At 39.7% G+C, this 24664-nt stretch overlaps 2 protein-coding genes and 1 pseudogene across 3 annotated transcripts; 1 reads left to right on the top strand and 2 right to left on the bottom strand.

The window, feature by feature from the left end:
* The first annotated feature begins 1255 nt into the window (after positions 1-1255).
* On the top strand, positions 1256-9863 carry LOC148742438 (delta-1-pyrroline-5-carboxylate synthase-like; annotated as a pseudogene). Its single transcript, XR_015996216.1, has 9 exons — positions 1256-1427; positions 2162-2235; positions 2624-2948; positions 3257-3412; positions 4297-4490; positions 5116-5235; positions 5730-5913; positions 6531-6626; positions 8024-9863. The product of XR_015996216.1 is annotated as a delta-1-pyrroline-5-carboxylate synthase-like (transcript).
* Positions 9864-10060: 197 nt separating this feature from the next.
* On the bottom strand, positions 10061-18296 carry LOC148742437 (vesicular glutamate transporter 2-like). Its single transcript, XM_088756012.1, has 5 exons — positions 18265-18296; positions 15690-15780; positions 13263-13359; positions 11626-11762; positions 10061-11013 (listed from the first exon to the last, which is right to left on the bottom strand). The coding sequence occupies exons 3-5, from the start codon at positions 13286-13288 to the stop codon at positions 10838-10840; spliced, it is 339 nt and encodes a 112-aa protein (XP_088612138.1). The 5' UTR covers positions 13289-13359; positions 15690-15780; positions 18265-18296; the 3' UTR covers positions 10061-10837.
* A 1248-nt stretch (positions 18297-19544) lies between these two features.
* On the bottom strand, positions 19545-23618 carry LOC111335259 (retrovirus-related Pol polyprotein from transposon opus). The gene has a single exon (XM_022941130.2). The coding sequence runs from the start codon at positions 23616-23618 to the stop codon at positions 19545-19547; it is 4074 nt and encodes a 1357-aa protein (XP_022796865.2).
* Positions 23619-24664: the final 1046 nt, after the last annotated feature.

Below are 24664 nucleotides of genomic sequence, written 5' to 3'. Positions count from 1 at the left end.
AAGTCACGTGTTGGCAGGGTTGGCATGGAGTCTAAAGTGAAGGTTTGTACTTCCAATAGTTTAAAACAAGTTTGCAAAGAGTATGAAGGGGGAACTTTAGAAAATTGACCGTCCATGAGCGAGGATTGTTAGAGCACCGGATACTTTTAAGGGGAGGTCAGGTAAATTTTATTGGAATGCAACATTGAAATTCCCATTCGCAAGCAACGAGTTGTCATTCAAAAACATGGTGAAACAGCAGTCTTTTTGATTCAATAAAATCACATAAAAGTACAAACGAGAAAGATACTGAATCTTATATGAGCACGATCCTTCGCAGTAAAGCACTATTTGAGCAATAGTGAAAATCAGACCTGAAAAAAATTTCAGGCCTGTACGGGATTCGAACCACTGACCTCTGCGATACTAGTGCAGCGCTCTACCAATTGAGCTAACAAGCCAACTGGGAGCAGGCCATCAAATTAATTCGACATAAACCCGTAGATGATAAATCAAACAACAACAAACATATGAAACATATGTGTGAACTGCGGTTATGAGACGTATATGAGCACGATCCTTCGCAGTAAAGCACTATTTGAGCAATAGTGAATGGTCGATGTTAATTGTTTGCGTAAAATTAGTGGAATAATGATTCTTCTTAAACAGATTTTTTTGTTCTTAATGAGAAAGATCGACGCTTAAAACGACAATGAAATGCTTAGAAACATTAAGGAAACTTGGAAATGTTAAATAACATAGTTTTAAAATATTATGTACTGAATTAGTTGATTGCGCCTTTAAAGGCTAAAGGTATACTTTGAGGTATACTTCAAGGCAGGCACACAGGTACTGAAATTTAGCCAAATCCTTTCAATTTTTGACTATCCGTACACAGTTACATTTTTAAAATTATTCTCTGAGTACACTTTAGTCACCGTATGGCCTATAGTGCCGTTTTGAAAATTATCTGTAGTTTGAAAATCTCTGTTTTCAGTGGGGAATTTTTTCGGATTAGTGTGGACGCAAGGCAGAACGATGACAGAAAGTCACAGCACGGTGTGAATGGGGCTTTATGCTAAACTTAGTACGAGTCATAAATCGTGTTATGATCCCTTTACAAAGGCAAGTTTGGGTTTGAATCTTTGGGAAAGAGAGATCGAAACAGTTTCGCATGACGTGTCTTCTGCGATTTGCTCTCAGAGAAAAAGCCTTACAAAATAACGATGAATTATTTCAACTCTCGTAACTTAACCATTTTATTTTTACCTTCTTTATGACTGTCCAGGCTGCAGCCTGGGCACTAAAGAGCCCTACGAGTGCAGTTATAGCCAATGGTACTGGAAGTGATTACGTCATTCGTCAAGTTCTGTATAGCCGAAAAGTTGGAGCATTCTTCACTATGGTCGACAAACCAGGGCCATCTGTAGAGAATAAGGCTGCGGCAGGTAGGTCAGAATGTACCTTTGTCCATGTCATCGTCATGTTGTAGTTTATCTTATAGTGATTTGGTTAAACTTAAGGCAGCAGGCCAATCAGAGAGTGCTTTATATTGGATCGAAACTTGATTGCGATACTTTTATGTTTAGAATTCTCAAACTCTAATGGCTATCTGATACAGAGTTGATCTCGACCTTAACTTAAATATTCAGAAACACTGGAGGGACAGGATCCTGAAATCAAATAATCAAAGAGGAGATTGGGATGTCCACATAGGTTTCTGTGAAATTATTGATTTTAGATGCTAGATTGGGGGAAGTTTTTGTAAAAATGCCATATCAGCGTTTTCATTCAGTGTGCATCGTGAACTAGATACCGAGTGTTTTTAGTGATTACAGTGTCTGGCTAAGCCTTTCTGTAACTTCCCCCATTCCCCCCTCCCTCCTAAAAATTTGTGGTAACTCGCGTGTGATGATATACCAAGTGGTCCTGGTTGATCCTGTGACTGTAAATTTGCACCTTCTTCTCGGGATATACTAGTTTTATAGAATTGTTTGCTGTTATTCTGTTTTTCTTTTTTTCTGCGTAAATGTGTTTTTCGGTTTCCTTTATCCATTCGCTTTTTTTCATAGCTCGCAAAAGGGGAAGAGCAAGCACTGACCGCTGACCAGGTACGGTTGTAGACTATTAAAAATGCTTAAGGCCGAACAGTTGTTTGCTATTAATTTAATTCCATGTTCAGGTCTAGCCTGCAGAGCAGGCGTAATCCTTTTGTGCTGTTCAGACGAACGGAGGCAAACGCGAGGCGAGCGTGAAGTAACACGTTTCTCCCCTATCACGCGACTGGCACTCCGCGCTTGTCTCGCGCTTACCTCCGTTCCACTGATAAACGCCAAACAAATAATGTCTGTTCTGCAGGCCTCTTTGGGCCATTTCAATTTATCCAGACTTATAGGCAAAAAAATTCACGGAATAGTTGTCGACGAGATGTTTGACCAAAATGACCCAACATTCCCTTTGGTTGAGTGGTAGTGTTCGGTTTTTGCAAACATCTTCTCTCTTTTTTTGCCGCAGCCTAGGTTTGAAGCACGACTTGAAGCTGAGTCTTCTCGCGCCTCATCTATCATCTCAACATTCAAACGTCACTCGCAATACTGCAGTTTAAATGATGCGCCTTTGTTTTTCTTTTACGTGTTTTGTCTAGCGGGCCAGAATCATTTACAAATTAGCCGACCATCTTGTCGAACGCAAGGATCAAATTCTAGATGCTAACTTTAAAGATCTGGACTATGCTCGGTTTGAGAGACGCTTAAGTGCCCTTATGATGGCCAGATTACTTTTGACACCGTCCGTCCAAACTTGAAAACCTTGCTCAGGGACTGAGAAAGATTGCGGATTCCTCGCACAACATCTTGGGTCGTGTGCTAAAACGAACCAAAATTGCTTATGGTTTAGAGCTGAAACAAGAAACTGTTCCGACTGGAGTGCTTCTTACGATTTTTGGGTCTTGCCCAACTGCTCTAGTGCAGGTACAGCTGTAGTAGGTTTAAATGATTCTCATCTTATTCCTTATAAAGTACTGTAAGATTTAGAAGTTGACTTACCTGGTGTTTAGATATGAAAAGTATTTGTTCGTTCTGTTTTGTTTTGTTTTTTTCTTTTTTTGTGTGTTCCTGTTAACTTGCTTCTTGATCTCAAATGAGAACTTAAAAAATCCTGCTTTTGTAAAACCCAGAGATTTTGAGCCTTACCCATGGAAAACGAAAGGGATTTTTTCCCTCTGGTTTTGTTTGTTCATCTATTTGTCTTTTATTAAGCTTAAATTTTTTTCTCCAAGGTCGCCTCTTTAGCCATCAGCACAGGCTACGGTTTGCTTCTGAAGGGTGGTAAAGAAGCTTATCACAGCAACAGATGTCTCCACAGTCTTGTTGCAGAAGCTTTTTAGATGTACGCGCACCCCCCTTCCCCCCCCCCCCTTGAAGCTGTTAGTTTGGTAAGTTTTGTGACGGTGCTTAGGCTTACCAGCTGACACTAGTCCAACATCCGTGTTCTTTTTTTCTCCTCAGCAGACGTCAGTAAATGTGTACAATTTTTACAGTCATTTGCAGAGAGATCAAATATTTTCGACATAGTAAACCGGCAAAAGTAACTTTTTTGAAGGATTAAGACATTAAACGAGCCCTTATCAACTTTTCTTACTTCAATTTTCTGCTCTCAATTTAAACTTTCTATTGACTACCATTGACTGACATGCTCGCAGCTATTGAGTTTGAATCAGAGATTCACTACCTTGCAATTCACTTCCCACACTGAATATGGACTAATTAGGTTTCAGTATGTCGTTTATGCTCTCAATAATTACTCAGGAATGAACTTCGAAACTCTTTTGCTTTCCAAAATAAGCAAAGTGGGTAACATCTAGAAGTTCTTTCACACTGCTTTTCGATTGGGTGTCGTTAAAAACAAAACTCAAGTAGTCACAAGGAGCCAATGACGGCTCAAAGAAAAATAAGCAAGCGGCTGAGTGACCATCTCGCCTCTGGATTTAGTTTTGGATCTGATTGGTCGAGGAAGTGGTACGAGTTTTCTGGACCAATGACAAGGCGCAGTAAATTAAACCCAGATGAAGACAGTTTCGGATTTCTTTTCACACTCAAGTGGAAATTTCTCTAGTAAATGAAGCGCGATGATACGAGCGTTGAATTGGAAAGGTTTGGCGTGTACCCTTCCCAAAACCCTCTTTTCCCTTCTCACCGGCGATCATTTCTCATAGAAACCGTGCCACAGCTCTGTGATCGAACTCTGTGAGCCGATCACACCCGTGTCAGTTCTGTAGTCTTTATATACCGACTGTGTAAATGTTCTTCTTACTGCTAGGTCAATACTCGAGAAGAGGTAAATCATCTTAATCAGTTGGATAAATATCTAGATTTCATCATCCCTCGAGGCTCCAGTGAGATGATTGAGCGTATTCAGACAGAGCAAAGAAATTCCTGTTCTTGGGTATGCTTAGGGAATTTGCCATGTGTATGTCGACAAAGATGCAGATCTTGAAATGGCCACAAAGATTGGTGAGCATTATATAACTCATTATTGTACCTCATGCTTGGTGAAAAAGCGTTTCATTACCGATTTTTCTCAATTTTTAATTGGAAGTAGTAATAACCCGCGGCTGCATTCGTTGTGCTTAACTTCGCTCTGTGATTTGTCCAGAAAAACTTGCAGCATTCTTCCAACCAATCATCCTTGATTCGGGTGCGATTAACGCGACAAGAACCCGCATTCTGCAATCTTCAGCGATAACTTCCTTGGTAGTACTTGTGGTGCTTGTGTGGGGATAAACTTTACCACTTGGTTTCACTTCACAAGGATCATGAAATACGAAAATTTTGGCTTCTTTTCCCAAAAATCATTTGATAACTCCCGCTATTCAACTAGATGTTTAAACGCGCAGAACGTATTCGGCCCAGCAAAGCTAAAAATGTCGGTCATCAACGAATATTCTACCGAGATCCTCATAGGTAATATCTCTAAACCAAATCGTTCTTCAATGCCTGACCCGTCTTGGCTTAATGATTGCCGAGACAAACATTTCGTTGTGGGTGATCATGCTCGTACGGTACATCTGTTAAACTTGATTTCTCGGCATCGATCGTCTGTATTTTGGTTGCAGTATACTCTATTCTTCCCTTGAAGTAATGGATTCCAAGTGTGACTACCCTGAAGCTTGCGATGCTATGGAAACTCTTTTGGTACACAGGGATCTTATTAGGTCACCATTTCTGGAACATGCTGAAAGCTCTCAGGGAAAAAGGAGTAAGTCGTTATCCTTTACACTATAACATCACAATGCGCTTTTCCCATATTGCTCTCTATGCTTTGGGTGATGAGAAATAAATGTGCGAGAGAAATTCGCTTCTAAGGAAATTTTAGAGCGTTACTTTTGAACGGTTATGAATTTTTGTGTTATTTTGCGCAATTGAATTTATTTTGTTTTTTTTTTTTCATCGCTCTATGCGTTTTAAGCGTCAAAATCAGGAAATTTGACAAAACTATGAAAACACAGCTTTGGGTGAAGTTGAAGCGCGAAGCTGTTTTATTATTATTATTATTTTTGTTTATTTATTTTTTCAATCAGTACGCTTTAATTGTCCGTTGCTAACCTACGTAAGTTCGCTCATTACTCATGCTGGACAAAATGTGCGTCCTTCTTATTAAGACCACCAACTCACCAACTGACTCCGTTTGCTAATTTTGTTCTTATTTCTCGTATTAATTTTATTTGTTTGTTTAATTGATTTTCTTTTAAGGTAATAGTTCACGCCGGACTCAAGTTGGTCAAGACTTTACCGCTGGCTCCGGCTCTGGCCAAGACTTCGAAGAAAGAATAAAGCGAGTTAGAGTGTACAGTGGAAGTAGTCAGGACTACAGAGGAAGCCATTGATCGCATCCATCAATTTGGAAGCTCTCACGCTGTCATTATCACCGATAATGGTAAGAATATCTTACTTAATCTCTCCGTAATCAGGGTTCTTTTCAGTTCTGTTTTTATCGCAATGATTTCGCGGACCTATGACAGTGTGATGAATAATTATTATATCAGTGTTTTTGGTAATTCTCGTGATATTTAAGAGCTATTCACCGAGTGAGGGTGGCTATGTAGCGAGGTGAATATCCACCGCTAGCTACATGTAAGACACATTAGTCTTTCAATGTTAACGCCACGCGCCATTTTGATTTGCCGCATATGTTGACTAAGCGTTTGCTAGAGTTTTCATTATAACAATTCAACGTCCGTTTGTTTCCAGTATGGGGCATTTCTTTCAATGATTCTCAGGTCCATTTTTGGAGGTCATTTCTGTTGGCCATCATCTCTACACTGTGATGTTTCGTATGTTTGTTTGTTTGTTTGTTTGTTTGTAAAATCCTTAAAGAGAACCGACGTAAGCTGCGCAACGCAGAAAAATATAGACAACTTACTTATATTTTCCAAGTTTCTATGTTATACTACATATTGCTCAGTTGACAAATTTGTAAGCCGCGCAAGATGCATTTATGATTTGCGTTGTGCCGATTACTAAAAGCCCCTTATCAAAATATTTTATTTTTAGAGGGGACTGTTGATTACTTTCTAAAAGCTGTGGATAGTGCGTGTGTCTTCCATAACACAAGCACTAGATTTTCCGATGAGTATCCCTTTGGCCTGGGTAAGTATGAAACAGTGTGCTTAGCTTTTACAGGAACACAATTGCTGTTAATTAAGTAAAATAAAAGGTTTAGTTCGTGGAGCGCAAAATTGATTAATGACCCGATGGGAGGAGAAATTTGCTTCGGTTCCAGTAACAAGGGTTCTAGTTATGGATTGTGAAGGGTTAAAAGATCATGCCAAAGGGAAATAAAAATCTTGTCGAATTTTCGGGAGGCTTGAAGCAAAAAAAATGTAACCTGCGACGATCCTTAATTGGTAAAAAGGGATACTTTTGCTCATAGATATCAGAGGTCCGGGAAACATGTTGCAGGCGCGCAACTACGGCAGTTATGGGATTGGATTTCTTATTTTGACACCGTAATGATGATGACATCCTCCATTCCCAGTGTTTTTCGTGTAGCGTGGCACCTTTCGTATTCTTTTTATGTAATCATTTGGAATTTAGAAGCTTGTAAACCTTTAACTTCCATCATTGACTCAGGGCCCGTTTCTCGAAGGTACAGTGAAATTAACGGGCCGGTAAAGCTGTTCTGTTTTTGCGGCTACTGTTTCCTATAGGGGGAATATGTTGTTATTCAATGTGAGGTTTCCGAAGATTTGTAAATTGTCCAATAAAACTCTCAGCTAAAGGAACAAAACGTACTGGTTAGAGTGCCAGAACCTGCGAATCTATTCTCTAAATTTTGATTGTAAAATATGGCTTCGGGCCTGTTCAGTTAATGGGACTTTCGGAAAACGGGCCCCAGAATTTCTCCATAGGAAATTATTTATTGATCAAATACCAAATTCTCCGAACTAGTTTCATACTATTTGTATGGCTGCCTGTGAGGAGAATTGCTATTGATATCTTGGGAGTGAACGGGCTAATCTAATTAGATACGCATAGGTAGGATTTCTTAAAGGCGGTGGGAAGAGGGATAGGGACGCTGTCACGAATTTCCGCGCTCTTATGTGAAATGGCTCATACTGCGTATTTGTGCGTTTGCATTCAAGCGGCGAGAATGACGAACGAGTGGAGTATCTAGCCACGGAAAACATATAATGCCATGACGATTCTTTGGATTTGGGCAGTTTTCCAAAAGTGATTCTGAAGATTTGAATGTTGTTGACCTAAAAAGGTCGTTTTACAAAGGGAGGGGAAATTATGCGCGCATCGGGACTCCTACCTTCCAGGTACATCCGTGAGTCCATTAGAACCTTGAAACCCCGGTATAGCTCCAGTGCTTTGGTCGGGGATGCACTTTGCCCGTTTTTCTACCTGTTGATTATCGTGGGTTTTCTTGTCCTGCGTAGGAGCATAGTGTGTCGCGGAACTTGCTATAGGTAGCGGGGATGGGAATTCATCGAGTCCTTCAAAGGTACAGGATACTAAAGAAACACCATTATTTTATTTAGGTGCTAAAGTAGGTATCAGCACGGGTCGTATCCACGCCCGGGGTCCTGTGGGTGTGGAAGGATTACTGACCGCTAGATGAGTAATGACTGGCCTGGGACACACAGTGGATGACTTTGCTGATGGAGGCCTGCTCAAATATCTTCACGAGACCCTCCCGATTGAAGGCACTCCTCAGGATTCTATTGACGAAGAAATGACTTCGGATAATGGCGACAGCGAAGTAATACAGAAATAATTACGTAATGCTAAACGTGTGCTTCAGTTTGCGCACAGTACTCGTTATACGAGTCAATGTTATGCTTTTGATGAGCGTATGTTTTGAAACGTCCCGCCCAAGAACGTATTATTATGTTGAATTAATTTAACTCATGCTTGTATCTCAGTTATCCGTTTTTGTTATCCAACTACAATCCGTAGAGGACAAATAACGCCAAAGACGAGTAAAAATATCACGCGGTATTTGTACTCTAGAAAGCCGGTTAGACAGGTTTTCTCGCATCGCGCAAGCGAAGAATTGGATTTAAGTTACGAGAAAAAAGATGGCGGACAATTTGAATCATATTTCTGACGACGAAGAGTCGGAATGGGATGGCAAGTATAGATTTAAGTTTATTAGTTGAATCGAACGAAGAAAAAAAGCTAGACGACCAGGAAACTTTTTCATTTTTTGAAGAAAATAGAAACAGGAACACGACAACGCGTCAATTCCGTCCCGCCTCCTCAAATGACAGTTTGGCGGGTTGGATAATAAATAACTCATTAGACGTTTGGTTGTGTAGTACTGCTGAGTATTTTTGCTAAATACGGCACAACTCGTAAAAATACTCAGCAATAATACACAACAAAACGTGTAATAAGATATATATATCTTATTGCTAGACACTGTGAAAATATCACTGACAAGGAACTTTTTTCTCTGTGGATAGCTAACTACGGAACCCCATTTTTAAGAAAATAGGAATATTTAAAACTGTTTGGTTGGCTTTGCGTTCGACTTAACGCAATCTTGATACCTTGTTTCCGTTCTTGTGCTCCATGCTCAAGCGATACTGATGAATATACCGTAGTAATAACTGTACGTTGACCCCAATAGTTGACTGTCACGTTCTCAGGACAGACTATGCAAAGCAGAAAACCTGACTCTTGATTAAGAATACAAAACTGTACGAGAGTTTTCGTGATGATAATAGTTGTTATATTGGTATTACCGAGATGTTGCTGTCAACCCCGAGGAAGCAAGATATTGGTTTACTTCGTAATTCGGTTCTTAAGTCAATCCCGTGCTTTTTCCACGATTGTCCGCGGAGGAAAGGGGCAGCTGAAAAGTCCCTGGTCCTGATTCCTGTTACAAGACCATGCACAGTTTGAAAATAGTTCTTAAAGCAGACTCTTTGTGTGTTCGGGGGGAGGGGGAAGACATAGGATCTGTGCAATCAGTTCTGACATGTGGAAAATGCGTAGGACACAACTCTGCTATTTTAGTAGGGTTATCGTTATCAGGCACAATAAGAATTACATGAAAAAAATTAATAAATAAAACGGAACCGAATCGTTGAGACGGAATCGTTACGACATCGATGGGTTCTCTGCATCTTCTATTTTCTATCTGCCCTTTCGCCCTCCCTTCCCCTCCCCACGTACAAAACAAAGATCTGGTCGGCTTGCGGACAAGTAGTATTATTAACAGAGTTTCAACTAGCCGTAGCGTATTGTAACGTGAAGGGTATTTTCTCTTGCGAAATACTATTTATTAACAGTTTTATCACCGATGAAGGAGACAGGTTCTACGTAACAGAGACTAAATAATGTAACATTCAGAATAAAACCCAATGAAGCAAATACGTTTGATAAGTTCCTTTCTTAGCTGGTGCATATTCGCTCACGTTTAAACCAATCGTGTTCAAGCAAAATTATATGATGGATTAACAATCTGAACGGATCTTGGACATCACTGTCCGCCTGTTATCCTTTTTTTCGAGAGGTAACAATCATAGTCACGTCATTTGCAGGCTGGAAACGAAAGATTCCGGTAGCCCAGCTAAAGATAATTCGGTTCTTCACAGCAGTGTCAGTACGCTTTCCCCTATTCTCTCCCAGATCAGAACATGTGAACCGCTATGTAAAGAAATACTGCAAAGTAGTAGAATGATTACAGATTTATTCTTCAGTTTAAACTTATCTTACGTTTGTTCATAGAAGCCAAATGTTCATATTTTTTCTTAATTAAGGTCGACATACTTCGAAGATGATACTGATGGTATAAAAAGTCATAATTGTTGATCACGCCCTTCAAACTGCCATACTCCTAGCCTCGGTCGGATGATGAAGTAGAATTATTGCGTCTCACTATGAGCCACACGTTGGTAAGTATTCCTTCGCTCTTTGCTTCGCACTAATTAAACGGAACAAAAGAGCAAGGACTAGAACCAACTTGCCACCGTGATACTGGAACATGTAACCATTGGACCTTACCACGTAGTTTCTACTGTAGCACTGTATCATTCTGTGTGAGTGGTAGGAGTCTTATTCCTCTTTGTCTGTATCTTCCTGCGTAGTAGGTGATGCCCATGGCTGGCGTTCTCCTAAATAAGGCTGTGTGTAGAAAATTACGGCGTTAACATGACAAGTGTGTTCCAGAACACTATCCTCTAATCTACTTGTATCTAAATGAGAAAAACAATTACAGCCTTTAAGCTTGCGGAATGGACTACCACTGTAAACAGTCGAATGTACAGGGCAGAAAAAGTGCAGATTCAGTTTCGAAACAAAGCATGCGTGGTTGGCTCCTTAAGGTCCCTCTTATACATGTCTACTTACTGGGTTATAAATCCAGGAGCTGATGCAAAGGGTGGGGCAATGTCCAAATCATCGACAGCGTAACCAATAGCATTTAAACCAGAAAATTCAACACCCAACACCAGGAATATAACACTTGTTCTCCTTAGCCAAATATAGCCTGTTGCCACTATAAATATTTCAGCTAATAAACCTATGGACAGAATCGGAGAAGATTCATCTTTAAGTGAATCTTGAAGTCAAAATTTCATCCACTATCAAGTGAGGTTTACGCATGGACCGCATACATCTCTCCACATACGCTCAAACTATAAGTTTTGAAAATTTGAAAAGCTTGTTTTGACTTAAATGGAACGCCATAGATTGGCGCGCGCGAAATACCACAAAAACGATTCTACAATAAAAAAAACTTTAAATTTATTTTCTCAAGTCACAACAAGAAACTCACAATTCATCGAAAACATTACTTATTTTCTCTTTTTTTTTTTCACTGTTGTCACTTTTTTTTTTTGCAACAAATGCGAAGAATGTTCGTTTGTTTTTTTGTGAAATAAAGGCGTACAAGAGAACCAGAGCCGGATGGCTTTTTCCCGACCGGCTCATGTCAACCCGTCCGGCCCTGCACACGTCAGCTTTTGGTACACTTTTCTATGGGATTGCGCGAGCGGGGCCAGACGGGTCATATGATAATTTTACTAATCCCCGCGACAAAGACGATCATATGCGAGCCTTAACAGAATCATAGTTTATGCTACTGACCTTAGCGATTGCTAACTACTTACAGATATACAAATGTAAGTATTACCTGCCCCGTAGAAAATTTTCCTTATTGTACCAACTTTACAAATCATGTATCTTATGAGCATATCAGCTGTTATTCTTCCTACTGGACCTAGAATGGCTTTAAACAAATACGGACAAGCTGCTAGGAATCCGGCCAGTCTGAAACGAGAAAAAAATAGACATTGTCTTTGCGTCGGCAGGTGAATTCATAACTTTTATGTACATCCTAAAAAAAGCATACGTCTCTTTGGTGGTTTTGATAATGTTTTCTTCGTTTAGCTTTTCATGTCTTAGTCTTGCCTAATTTCAATGAGAATTTACTTTAAGGAGATGCGGAGAAAAGGTTACTGGTAAGGCTCATTTTTTCAGCGTCTCGAGTTGGCCCGCCTGACCAAGACCAACAATGTGGCAATTAGAGAAAAACAAAATAAATATAAAAACTGCCAGGGAGCTGGATTAAATCAAAGTCATCAACAATGGATAGTTCTCATTTGACTTTAATCCATGGGTTTTAAGGACCTTAATCACAAAATAATGCTCTCAAAAACAAACATCTGACTGAGTAATGGTAGCAAATTTTAAAATGTCGACTATTTCTGCGATATTCCCTCGTCATAGATCTAACAGAGGGTAAATTAATGCTCAAGACTTCTTCTAAACTTTTCGAAACTCGCCACAGTTGCTTGCCTAACTCTAGAGAATCATAAGGAAAAATGCTTATTGTTTGACTTTGCCGCAGATGCCTGATCCAGTAAGGTGACAGTTTTGATGACAGTTTAATGACATATTACAATATTACAAGAAATATGCACTGCCTGCAGTCAGCAAAGGGTAGTCGAGGCGGGCAGTGTTTAATACATATATTAAAAAATATGAAATAAAAAAGATTTACAGAGAAGAGTTTCAAAATTCTAGACAAATTACACCTCAGGGCAGGAAACTTTCTTTTCAATTCACTTGTCCCTTTGGACAAGTGTAGTGTGTATTTTACTTGTGCGGACCACAAAACTCCTTGTCCCAAAAAATCGGCAACAGCAATTTAGGGTTTCAAAAATCCTTTTTTATCAGTTCAACAATGCCCCAGTTAAGTGAAAACCAATGGCGACGCTGAGCGAAGAAATCAAATACACAGCTTGCACAAAAAGAAAAGAAAGTTTATTTCCTAGGCTCTTAGTTGTAAAATACGGGAAAAAATGATTTAATACTTATCCAAAGTCAGGCAACGTTAGAGCTCTACAACTTAGGCCTAGTTTATACGTCGCTTCAGTCGAATTTAATTCAGACCAATTTAATTCCATTAAATTCGTCGTTCCTTCGACGTAAACCGTGGCGTGGTATTATGCGTCGAAATCAATACGATCGAATTTAATTCTCTTCCCAAATGCAGTGCCTCGGGTCGCTGCGGGCTCGCCAAAATAAATTGAAATACATTAAGAAAATGTATGCATTTCATTCGAGGCGGCGCTTGTGGGACGTTAAAACTGAAGACGCGTTATCGCTATTTTATCCGTCTTACCAAGACGGATAAAACGTCAAGGACCAATTTAATTTACCAGACGAATTTAATTCGTTTTAGACGTCGCGCTATCGTCAAATTTAATTGCTTGTGGGACCTTGAATTAAATTCGACTGTAGCGCGACGTATAAGCTAGGCCTTACTTGTCCAATCGCACAACTTCAATCATCTTTTTCCTTGTCCGAATGGAAAAGTTACCCGTCTCGGACGTTCGGACGGGCCAAGTTTCCTGCCCTGCAACTACATTAATACATTTAAGATAAGGCAAGAGAACAGAACAAGCTGGGGTCTTATAGTTGTGCTATTAAAGTACACAAATCAATATAATCGTCATACTTTTCGAGTCTTTGGAGGAGGAAATCATGAATTTTACTTTTAAAATTGTATTTTGATAAGGTCCAAATTACATAAAACAACTTTGTGTTCTATAATAATTATGTGGTTGCCATGACACCAACACATGAGAATTTTAACAGTGAGAAACAGTGATAAGAGTTTCCATCAGAAGGTCAACCAGCAAAACTAACATGTATTGTAAATAGTAAAGGAGACAAAACACTATTAGATATGGTGTTAATGCTAAAGTAATCTAAAATTGTGGACAGAGAAACTAAGTTGAGGTAACAGCTAAATGCAAGCTTGGTGTTTGTCTAAGCCTGTGTATAACTGTACAGCATGTATATGTCACACCATTTTGACCCCTACTTCATTCTTCAATGTTGTTTTATAAGTGACTGTGGTTTTTTTTTTTTTTTCTTGGATAACATTGATGCTAATGTACATGTACTGTAGATTAGTTTTATTCACATTATTTATAGTGACTTTTGATCCCAAAATGCACAAGTACTGTGTTGAAAACAATACCATTAATACTCAGTGTAACAGTATAAGACTGCTGGTTTAATTAATAGTATGAGCATATACAACTTTGTAAGGGGTTTTAGGAGGACTTATAAATAAAGGGCCTTAATTACAAACACAATGTATATATCTAAGGGAGCTTAAATTTACCAGAACAGAAACACTTTGATAGAAGCTGTGGCAGCACTCATCAAAATATGTTTTACATTTGAGAAATTGAAATCATTTCCTTACATTTGGAACAGAATTAAATTAAAGCTTAACAACTTGAACAAATTAAGCTGGAATGTAACAAAAAAAGTAGTTCAGACCTTTAGCTTGAAGCTCATCTTTTTTCTTAATTATTAAAATTTTAATGTTGAATTCGAAGCTGTGAGTGAGGCTTCCAGCTTTGTTATAATTAAAACAAGAAAAACCGTATAATTTTATCTCAGCCAGTAAGAAGTACATTATTATGAAATAACAACATTGACCACGCTTTGTAATGGCAATTATGATCTGCCTGGACAATTAGATGCTACAAATGTTTTTTTACTGATGCAAATTAAATGATCTCTTTTTTTTTAAATGGCCAGAGCAGCAGCTGCTTGTGAACCACTCGATGTGGTTATTGCGAGTTGTTGGTTTGCGGCAAGATTATCAAGTTGATTTTGAAAATGGCCATTTCTTACCTCTTGATTGTGTTTTTTATTTTCTTGAGATCTCCAGACACAATAATAGCGTTCAAAAGATATATTTTAAAAGTGAAGACAGATTATAACGACTCAGTTTTACTTCCTTTAAAAGGAATAGACAGCATTCTCGTCTTCTGACTGCTGTCATCAAACTATTTGATTCCGAGAACACCTTCGCGACGTAGAAAGGAATGACAAGGACACATCAAAACCAGTTGCAGACACTTTATCTACCTATAATCATTCTAAGCAGTGTCAATGAATGCTATTCATTTCTACTAATTCATTCTTCTTTTTCTCGTCACCCGGTTCCCACCCAGCGTTTAAGCTCCACTTTCTGCATATAAACACACACAACACACGATTCTCCCATTCACTCTGAGGAAGAACTAATGCTCCAAACATCAGCTTTTTAACTCTTTTACCGTGGTGGCCAATTTAAAATTTCAACTTAGTTGATAAAACCAAATTACCATGTTACCCCAACCGACGCAGCACCACAGTTTCTTTAGAAACTTACCTCTTTTATTCCTTAATTCTCACATTTAGAAAACGGAGGAGATTTAATTATGTTGAAGTCATACATGTTTTTACTCAGAGTGTTTGGAAGGTGTATTTAGTAAGCTCAAATAACAAATTGTAGAGGAATCATGATCATTTTTTGCTCAGGTTGACCGAGGACAATAATAAACAGAACACTTAACTGTCCGAGATAAACACAGGTGCATGATGTTGTCATTGGTAAGCTTGGAAAGAAATTAGTGAAGGACCCAATTTTGTTTATTAATTCAGTTGCAGCCTAAGCATACATGTGAGTCATTAAGTTAGTTGTTAAACACACGTCATGGTTTTTTTAATTGTTGTTTAACTGCAGCTAGAACTGAAAATCGTTTCTACAGCTGACTACATGTATACTCTTTCATCAACAATTCCGAAAGAGTTATTTGAGGCTTGATGCTCAGGACGATGTCAAGGATTTCCTAAATTTTAAAAGGAATTAATAAAGAAATGATCTTTTATAAGATGTTAACTTACTTGAACCCTATTCAAATGGTTCCAAAGGTTGTACTTCATAGAAATCACAGACAAGTGTAGCCAAATCATCTGCTCTTCATTGTGTCATCTACTATAAAAGATAAAACAAAACTAAACTAAAGCAAAAACACACGAGCGAAATAAATTCAATTTTTCATATCCTTATCAGCAAATGTGACTGATTAACTGTTGTTCAGTTATAACAGAAGATATAGTTTTAATGTAGCAAATTTGATCTGCAGATGATATTCAAGCAAAGAAACGATCCTCACAAGTAGACTGTAATTCATATACTTATTATAACCAATTGCAGAAAAGAAACCAGAAAACATTCAGGCTTTGAAAGGATTCGAGCCCCTGCCTCCAAGATACTAGTTGAGCAGTCTACTACCATTTTGAGCTGCAGGTGAAAATTAAGGAATGAAACGGTCCTTGCTCAGGTGGCCTGGACACTACAGTACCAAGACAGAGAACTGAGCCATGAAACCTGATTCAGAGCAAAAACTAAGAACAATTAACTCATTTTCCCCCAAAAGCTAAAAAGGAAAGATTTTCAACAAGGGTTGTCATAGGGATGCCCAGCATCACTACTGAAAGCTTAATCCAGTAAGGTTGAAATTACATAAAACATTTTGTGTTGACTTCTATAATAAATATGTGGTTGCCATGACACCAACACATGAGAATTGTAACAGTCAGAGAAACAACTTAAACAGTGATAAAAGTTTCCATCAGAAAGTCAACCAGCAAAACTAACATGTATTGTAAATGGTACAGGGGACAAAACACTATTAGATATGGTGTTAATGCTAAAGCAATCTCAAAATGTGGACAAAGAAATCAAGATGAGGCAAGAGAGCTGTCTGTCTGAGCCAAATATATGTACAACTGTACAGCATGTATGTCACACCATTTTGACCCCTAATTCATTCTTTAATGTTGTTTTACTGGCAACTGTTTTTTTCTTGGATAACATTGATGCTGATGTACATGTATTGCAGATCAGTTTATTTCACATTATAGTAACTTTGGACCCCAAAATGTAACAAATACGTCTGTATACAAGCTCTGCACTGAAAACAATATCATTAATACTCAGCATAACAGTATAAAACTGCTGCTTTAATTAATAGTCTGAGCATATACAACTTTGTAAGGGGTTTGAGAAGGGCTTATAAATAAATGGCCTACTTCATTCTTCAATGTTGTTTTATAAATGACTGTGGTTTTTTTTTTCTTGGATAACATTGATGCTAATGTACATGTACTGTAGATTAGTTTTATTCACATTATAGTGACTTTTGACCCCAAATTGCACAAGTACTTTGCTGAAAACAATACCATTATAATACTCAGTGTAACAGTATAAGACTGTTGGTTTAATTAATAGCACGAGCATATACAACTTTGTAAGAGGTTTGAGAAGGGCTTATAAATAAAGGGCCTTACAAACACAATGTATATATCTAAGGGAGCTTGAATTTACCAGAACAGAAACACTTTCAATTGATACAAGCTGTGGCAGCACTCGTCAAAATGTGTTTTACATTTGAAAAATTGAATTCATGAAAATTTCAATTCATGAAGCTCTTGATACATTTTGTTTCTAGTACACACTGTAAGTCAATATATATATTGTTTTGTTGTGTAGTATTGCTGAGTATTTTTACAAGTTGTGCTGTATTTTGACGAGTCTGTAGGGCAAGTCAAAATACAAACAATGAGTAAAAAACTACTCAGCGATACTACACAACAAAACATCTAAGACGAGATTTATTATCCAACACGCTAAATTGTTATTTCAGGGTGAGAGAATTTTGCAGATATTTCTGGAGTACAAATATCGCGTGATATTTGTGCTTGCACGTATTGCACGTTATTTGTACTCTTCAAAACACAATTGGATAATAAATATATTTTACTAGTCAGACGTTTTTTGTGTAGTATATTGCTGAGTATTTTTACGAGTTGTGCTGTATTTTAACTAGCCCATAAGGCAAGTCAAATATAAACAACGACTAAAAATGCTCAGTGATTCTACATAACAAAACGTCTAATAAGAGATTATTATCCAACACGCCAAATTGTTATGTCAGTGCGGGCGAGTTTCGTGAACATTTCTGAAGTACAAATATCGCGTGATATCTGTATACTCGTCTCGCGCGTCATTTGTACTCTACGAAGCACAATTGGATAATAAACGTGCATCATATTGACGGACCAAACAGCTCATTTCTCGCCTCACTTCATGACCGATACTGAGGGAGGTTAAATGACTTTGCACTATATTTCGATGGAAGAATTTAGAATATTTAAAACAATCGCCTAAATTTCGTGGTGTTTGTTGTGACTAACAAAAAGCAAAACGAAAAAATCAAAAGGTTGCATGGTCTATGTACTTTGAGTTGTCCAACAAGGTTAGGTAAATGGACTGGAGGTCATTGTTTTGTCCACCAATCCATTGCTTGGTGATCAGTTCTTTCAACATTTGTTAAAGGATAAGTACGCAGTGGTACTAATAAGATACATGTCATAGACATTGAATAAGTTGAAAGTCTTTGTTATTGGACCTCACCTGTCGAAGTATAAATTCGAATTTTCATCCAGCAAGGTTTGAAGTTACTTCCCACATCCGATGCACAGAGTGAAGAGGAGAATACTCTTTTTTTAGAAAAGGTTACCAAATGTAACACAGCTGTCGAAACCAACCGTCCTGACTATACAGTGCGACATCAATACTTTCATTATTCAATCCACAGCCGTCCGCCATTTTGAATGTGGTTGCTAGGTAACTGAGTCGAGACGAAGTCATGGCCAATCAGAAATAAGAAACCGCGTTCAAAGAAATCTTTGCTTTTCATTGGAAAATCTGGATTTTGGAAATCCAGATTTCGGATTTTAGGGTGATTCCCTCGTTTTGCACTGCGCAACCTTTTCTGCTCATAACATTGCGACATCGAAGATGGCGGCCGTTCTTCCCGCTAGCGTGAAAAGAACAGACAAGGGACGCTTTGGCGGAGCGAAAGCTTTTATTCGTAATAAGAATGCCGCAAATCGGCTGACACTTCCAGGTCTGCTCTCGAAAAACAAGAAAATGAAAAGTAAGTGCGTGATCCGGAAGTCTGCAGTAGATTTCCACTTCGCGGCCGTCGAGTTGTAGAATTAAATGTCCTCACTGAGGCTTTGGACGGCAGCTGTGAAGCGTGTGGGGCAGCTCTACGGCTCTCCGACTGCGTAAAAGAAACAGTCTCTGGGCTAGGATCACTACTCTACATAAACTGTTCAAACTCCGAGTGTGGAGAGACAAATATCTGTAGAAGAAATAAGACCCACGGCTGGTAGCACCGGAACAACGCGAGGGAGACCAATCTTTGATGTAAACACGAAACTCGCTGCGGGTTTGTTTACATTTAATGTTGCTAAGAATATTGTTTTCCACAATAAAAGCACCCATTTAACATCTAGCCAATTCTTAAATAAATTTTAACTTATTATGGCGATTTAAAAATCGACATATTTATGGGGATGCTACACGCAAGCGTAGGTCCTACTTGTGCGACTATCGGAGGCGAAAGAAAGAGTGGAGGCCAAGTATATATTTAAAGCTATATATTTAATGGGCAGAGGAGCTCACAAGAGCAAGGCCTGAGGTCAACTGAACTGTTGCATAATCACATCAGGATATTTATAAGTCGAGCGCGGTTGGTAGGTAAGAGGATTAAGGGCTAATCCCACATCCCCCTTTCTAGACATTTCGATACTGTAAGAATGTCTCTGTGCAAAGTCTTCTAATAATGGAAAGCGAGTCTATTAAGTAATTTGATCATGAAACTAATAGCAAATGTTCATTCAGTCCTAATCAAAACGTAATCTCTTGGGCGGGTTGACCTTTCTTCCGGAACGAGTAGTGGTTCCAGGAACGGGAACTGGAATGGAAGACTTTTGGGCAGACATAAAAGCTTCGTTCTTCTCTGCCGGAATAGGTGGCTGATCCTTGGAAGTTTCGGGAGGATCAGGTGGAGGGCTTTCCGTTGTGTACTTTGCTTCTTTAGGATTTGGATTGAGTTGACGTCTGTTTCTTCTAACAGTTGCGTTGCTATCAGTGTCGAGGTAGTAGGAACGTGGCTGTGGTGTTTTGGATACTACTACCGCGTTCTCTTTGCGATCAGGGATGTAAACACGATCGCCTGGCGACAGATTACTGAGCTCTTTAACTGCATGTCGTCGGTTGTACTCTTTCATTTGCTCAGTCTTAATCTTGGCTTCCTTTTCACGCAATGTCGTTAACTCTGGCCATTGCGGTGTTAGTTTAGACGGAGTAGTTGGAAGGGTGGTGCGTAGTCGCCGTCCCATGCATAGTTCGGCTGGGCTGAATCCGTTTTCCAGTGGAGTAGCTCTGTAAGCGAGTAGTGCTTCATACGGATCGTCAGATTTTGTAAGGAGGTTTTTAGTTGTTTGCACCATGCGTTCAGCTTCTCCGTTGCTTTGTGGGTATTTTGGACTGCTTGTAGTGTGTGTGAATCCCCATTTTTCTGCAAATTTGGTGAATTCCTCTGAGGAATACTGCGGTCCGTTATCGGAGATCACGGTTTCTGGAATTCCATGGCGCGCGAAAATCGCTTTTAGGTGATTGATTACTTCTTGAGAGGTGGCTTTTCGAAGTACGCCAATCTCGCAATACCGCGAGAAGTAATCTACCACGAGGACAAATTCCTGTCCTTTCCATTCGAATAGATCGGTTCCTACTTTTTGGAATGGACGCTCAGGTAACTGTGTAGGAATCATGGGCTCTGCACGATTAGTTTTCGTCTTGATACAAGTAGGGCATTCCCTGACAAGATCTTCTATCTGCTTGCTGAGATTCGGCCACCAGACACCACTTTTCGCTCTTTCACGGCATTTCTGGATGCCTTGATGACCTGTGTGTATCTTGTCTAATACATCGAGTCTTAACACTGAGGGAATTATGACTCTGTCGTCTTTCATTAGGATTCCCTGCTGAACTGTGATTTCTGCCCTGTACTGCCAGTACGGTTGGAGTGAACAATTCAAGTGATGTTTCTCTGGCCAGCCTTCACTGCAGAACAGCTTAAGCTTTGAACAGACTTCGTCTTCGTCCTGATGAAGGCGTATTTCTTGCAAGCGGCGCTCTGTAGTTGGCAGGCATTCTACTATGTGTGAGACATAGAGGTTTAAATCTTCGTTAAGTTTCTTCTCGTCTTTCGTGAGACTTCGGTGAAGTGGTGCTCTTGATAAGGTATCAGCTGTGGTGAGGTCTTTTCCGGGTACATGGACTATTTGGTACGAGTAGCGCATAAGTCGCATCCGGAACCTTTGAATACGTGGTGGCATGTCCTGGAGACATTTTGATCCTAGTAACGGCACCAACGGTTTGTGATCCGTTTCGATAAGGAACTCTTTTTCGAGGACAAAGTCGGCAAACTTTTCACAAGCCCAAGTAGTTGCGAGTGCTTCTTTCTCTATCTGAGCGTATCTTTGTTCAGTAGACGTCATAGAGCGCGAAGCGTAGGCGATTGGCTTCTTTGAGTCATCTTCTTGGACTTGTAAGAGGACTGCTCCTAATCCATACGACGACGCGTCTGCAGATATAATAGTTTCTTTATTGGAGCAGTAATGAGCGAGAACTGGCGCTTGAGTCATTTCTTTCTTCAAGCGATTGAAAGATTCTTCTTGAGCTTGACTCCAGTGCCATTCGTTCTTGCTTGAAAGAAGATCGCGAAGAGGCATAGTCTTCTCAGACAGATTTTCGATGAACTTTTGTTGGTGGTTGATCATTCCCAGGAATCTCCGTAGTTCTGCAACATTTTGCGGTTTCTCCATCTTTTCAATAGCTGCAGTCTTGTCTGGATCGGGGCCTATTCCTTGAGCGCTGAGACTATGGCCCGCGAACTTCAATTGTTTCCTTGAAAATTCGCACTTCTCTGGGTTCAAGGTGATTCTTGCTCTGATCAATCTTGTTAAAACTGCGTCAAGTCGTTCATCATGTTGTTTTTGCGTCTTTCCATGCACGAGGATGTCATCCATAATGCATATGACTCCTTCTAAACCTTCCAGCTCGTTTAGCATTCTCTTTTGGAATCGTTCTGGTGCTGATTTCAAACCGAAGGGGAGTCGCTGAAAACAATATCTGCCAAAGGGAGTCAGAAACGTGGTCAGGAGTTGAGAGTTTTCTGCTAGCTTCTCCTGCCAAAAACCGGAATTTGCGTCAATTTTTGTGAACACTGTGGACTCTCCAATTTCACCTAGCAAGGCTTCAATCTTTGGAAGTGGATACGTTTCACGGCAAACGTTTTCATTGAGCTTTGTCAGATCCACACATATTCGGATTTTCCCGTTTGGTTTAGGTACTGTCACCATTCCAGCGCACCAATTTGTAGGCTTGTCAACCTTTCTGATTACTCCCAGCTTCTCCATTCGGGCAAGCTCTTCTTTTACTTTGCTTTTCATTGGTAATGGAACACGTCGTGGGGTCATGATGGCAAACGGTTGAGCGTCTGACTTCAACTTGATTTCATATTCTCCCTCAAGTTCTCCCAGTCCATGGAACAGTTGAGGATATTTCGCTTTAATACTTTCTTCGTAGCTTTGACTTTGGATTTCATTGATTCGAGCCAATAGATTTAGCTTTTGAATCGCTGGCTGCCCCAGAAGAGGCTCTTTTAGGCCTTTAACAACGACGTAAATATCTTCGGTCACGCACTTTTCTCCCAGGGATAAAGTGTCACGAATTGTCCCTATTACACAGAGACCCTTGTGATCCGCTCCAAAGAGTCTTTTGGAGGTGTAATGTAGTTTTCCTAAGTTGCATTGGCGAAAGACTTCTTCAGGAATAACTGTGACATCTGCGCCGGTATCGATCTTGAAATTTACTTCGGAGTTTCCTATCGATAGATTTGTACGCCATTTCTCCGATGTTTCGATTGTGTTGACGACTTCGTTGACGGCCATTACAGAGATATCATCTTCTTCCGAATCATCATTAACTCTATGGACTTGTTTTGAGGATTTGCAGACCTTGGAATAATGACCCTTTTTGTTGCATGCATTGCAGGTAGCATCTTTGGCTGGGCAACGCTGAGGAGGGTGACCTGGCTGAGCTCCACATCTGTAACACGATTTTTTCTTTGCTTTCGAAGAAACTCCATAATGCTTGGGTTTTGGACTTCGACGTTTGTTTTCTGGAACTTTCCTGTCATGTATTGCCGATATGTCAGCGGCACTTGAGGGGTTTTGAAGAATTTGATCATGATGTGTCGTGATTTCGGCGGATTTAACTTCTTTAATTACCTGATCCAGAGTTAAATTGTCATTTGCCATCAATCGACGCCTGAGATGAGAATCACGCAAACCAGCAATTATTTGAGTGTGCACCATTTGGTCACGAAGGTCCCCAAAAGAGCAGAGGTCGGCTCTTCTCTGAAGATCTTCAATGAAGGTAAGGACAGATTCTTTGTCTTGCTGAAAGCGTCTTACGAACTGTGTTCTCTCGAAGACTAAAGTAACTTTTCCTTTAAAATGATCTTTGAATTTTTGTTTGACACTCGCGTACTGGATATCTTCACCTGACAGTTTGAAACTATCATAGATGTCGGCGGCATTATTTCCCATTACGTAAATAAGCGTATTAATGCGCACTTTATCTGACAGCCCATCACGTTCCGTAACTGCTTCAAATAACTCGTAGCGCTTTATCCAGTGGTCCCAATCGTCTGTTTTGGGATCAAACTTAGCCGGAGGAGGAATATTGAAATTTGCTGCGGCCATTTTTACGCTTCCACTTTGTGGGTTATCCGTCTGTAGTGAAGCCGTTGAAGAACTCGGTTCCACTGGGTCTGTGGGTGGTGACGTGACTGACGTGCTTGATTCCTCGAATATTTCTTCGTTTGGATCTTGAGCGTTTGAATTCATTCACGCGATGTGAAATGAGGTCGGAAACAACTTTCTTTTCCGCTACTTCTTGTTCCTGCTGTAAGATCCCACTCCTGACACCATGTGCGATTATCGGAGGCGAAAGAAAGAGTGGAGGCCAAGTATATATTTAAAGCTACATATTTAATGGGCAGAGGAGCTCACAAGAGCAAGGCCTGAGGTCAACTGAACTGTTGCATAATCACATCAGGATATTTATAAGTCGAGCGCGGTTGGTAGGTAAGAGGATTAAGGGCTAATCCCACACTACTCACCATCACTTGGAGAGTCCACGCTGAGGGCTCGCGAGAGGGAAGTAGGGCCCGAAATTGAAAAGTCGGCAAAGGAATCATGTCTGGAAAGTTCAGAAAGCAAAAGAAACCTGTGGAAAGAGGATAATGAAAAGGAAAATGTGGCGATAGGCTAGGAGCGTCATATGACGGGGGATGACTGCGATCTCAAAACTATATCCACCTTTCAGGGCAGTTTGTGAGGAAACAAGCACGGTGACGCCCAATTTTTTTTCAGGTGTTTGCTAAGAACAGTCTAATAAAGAACATTTTTGAAGAAATTTTTTTTTTTTACTAGAACATGACTTTTTTTTGGATAATAGTTCCGTACTTGGTGTATTTTGGCCAAGGTCTGGATTCAAGCTAAGAACAAAACTGTCCGAAAAAGTGAAAAATCCCCACAACCAGACAATCAGAAACAGCTAAAATGAAGCAATACTGCCTATTTTAATAAAAGAAGCTTTAATTTCAAAGTAAAATTTTGTGTCTTTCAAGTTACCAAGGCTAAATTCTGATAAAGGTGATTCAAAATTTTAACGCACAACCAGGGAGAAATATCCCATTTTAGGAGCCTGCTGAGGTGTAAACAAGCACGGTGACCCCCATTTTTTTTATTTCATGAATGTTAAATATACCAAATTTCAAAAAAAGTTTGATAGTCGAAAGATTTGAAGGAAATTACCTTAAGGCAAAACGTGGAGTCTAAAAACGGAATACGACGCTGAGAAAACCGTCCTCAAGCTGGATTTCAATTGA

Source organism: Stylophora pistillata, chromosome 1, assembly GCF_964205215.1.
Source record: "Stylophora pistillata chromosome 1, jaStyPist1.2, whole genome shotgun sequence".
NCBI classification, from domain to species: Eukaryota; Metazoa; Cnidaria; class Anthozoa; order Scleractinia; family Pocilloporidae; genus Stylophora; species Stylophora pistillata.
The sequence above is the reverse complement of the archived record's forward strand: the minus strand, read 5'-3'. Positions and strand labels throughout refer to the sequence as shown.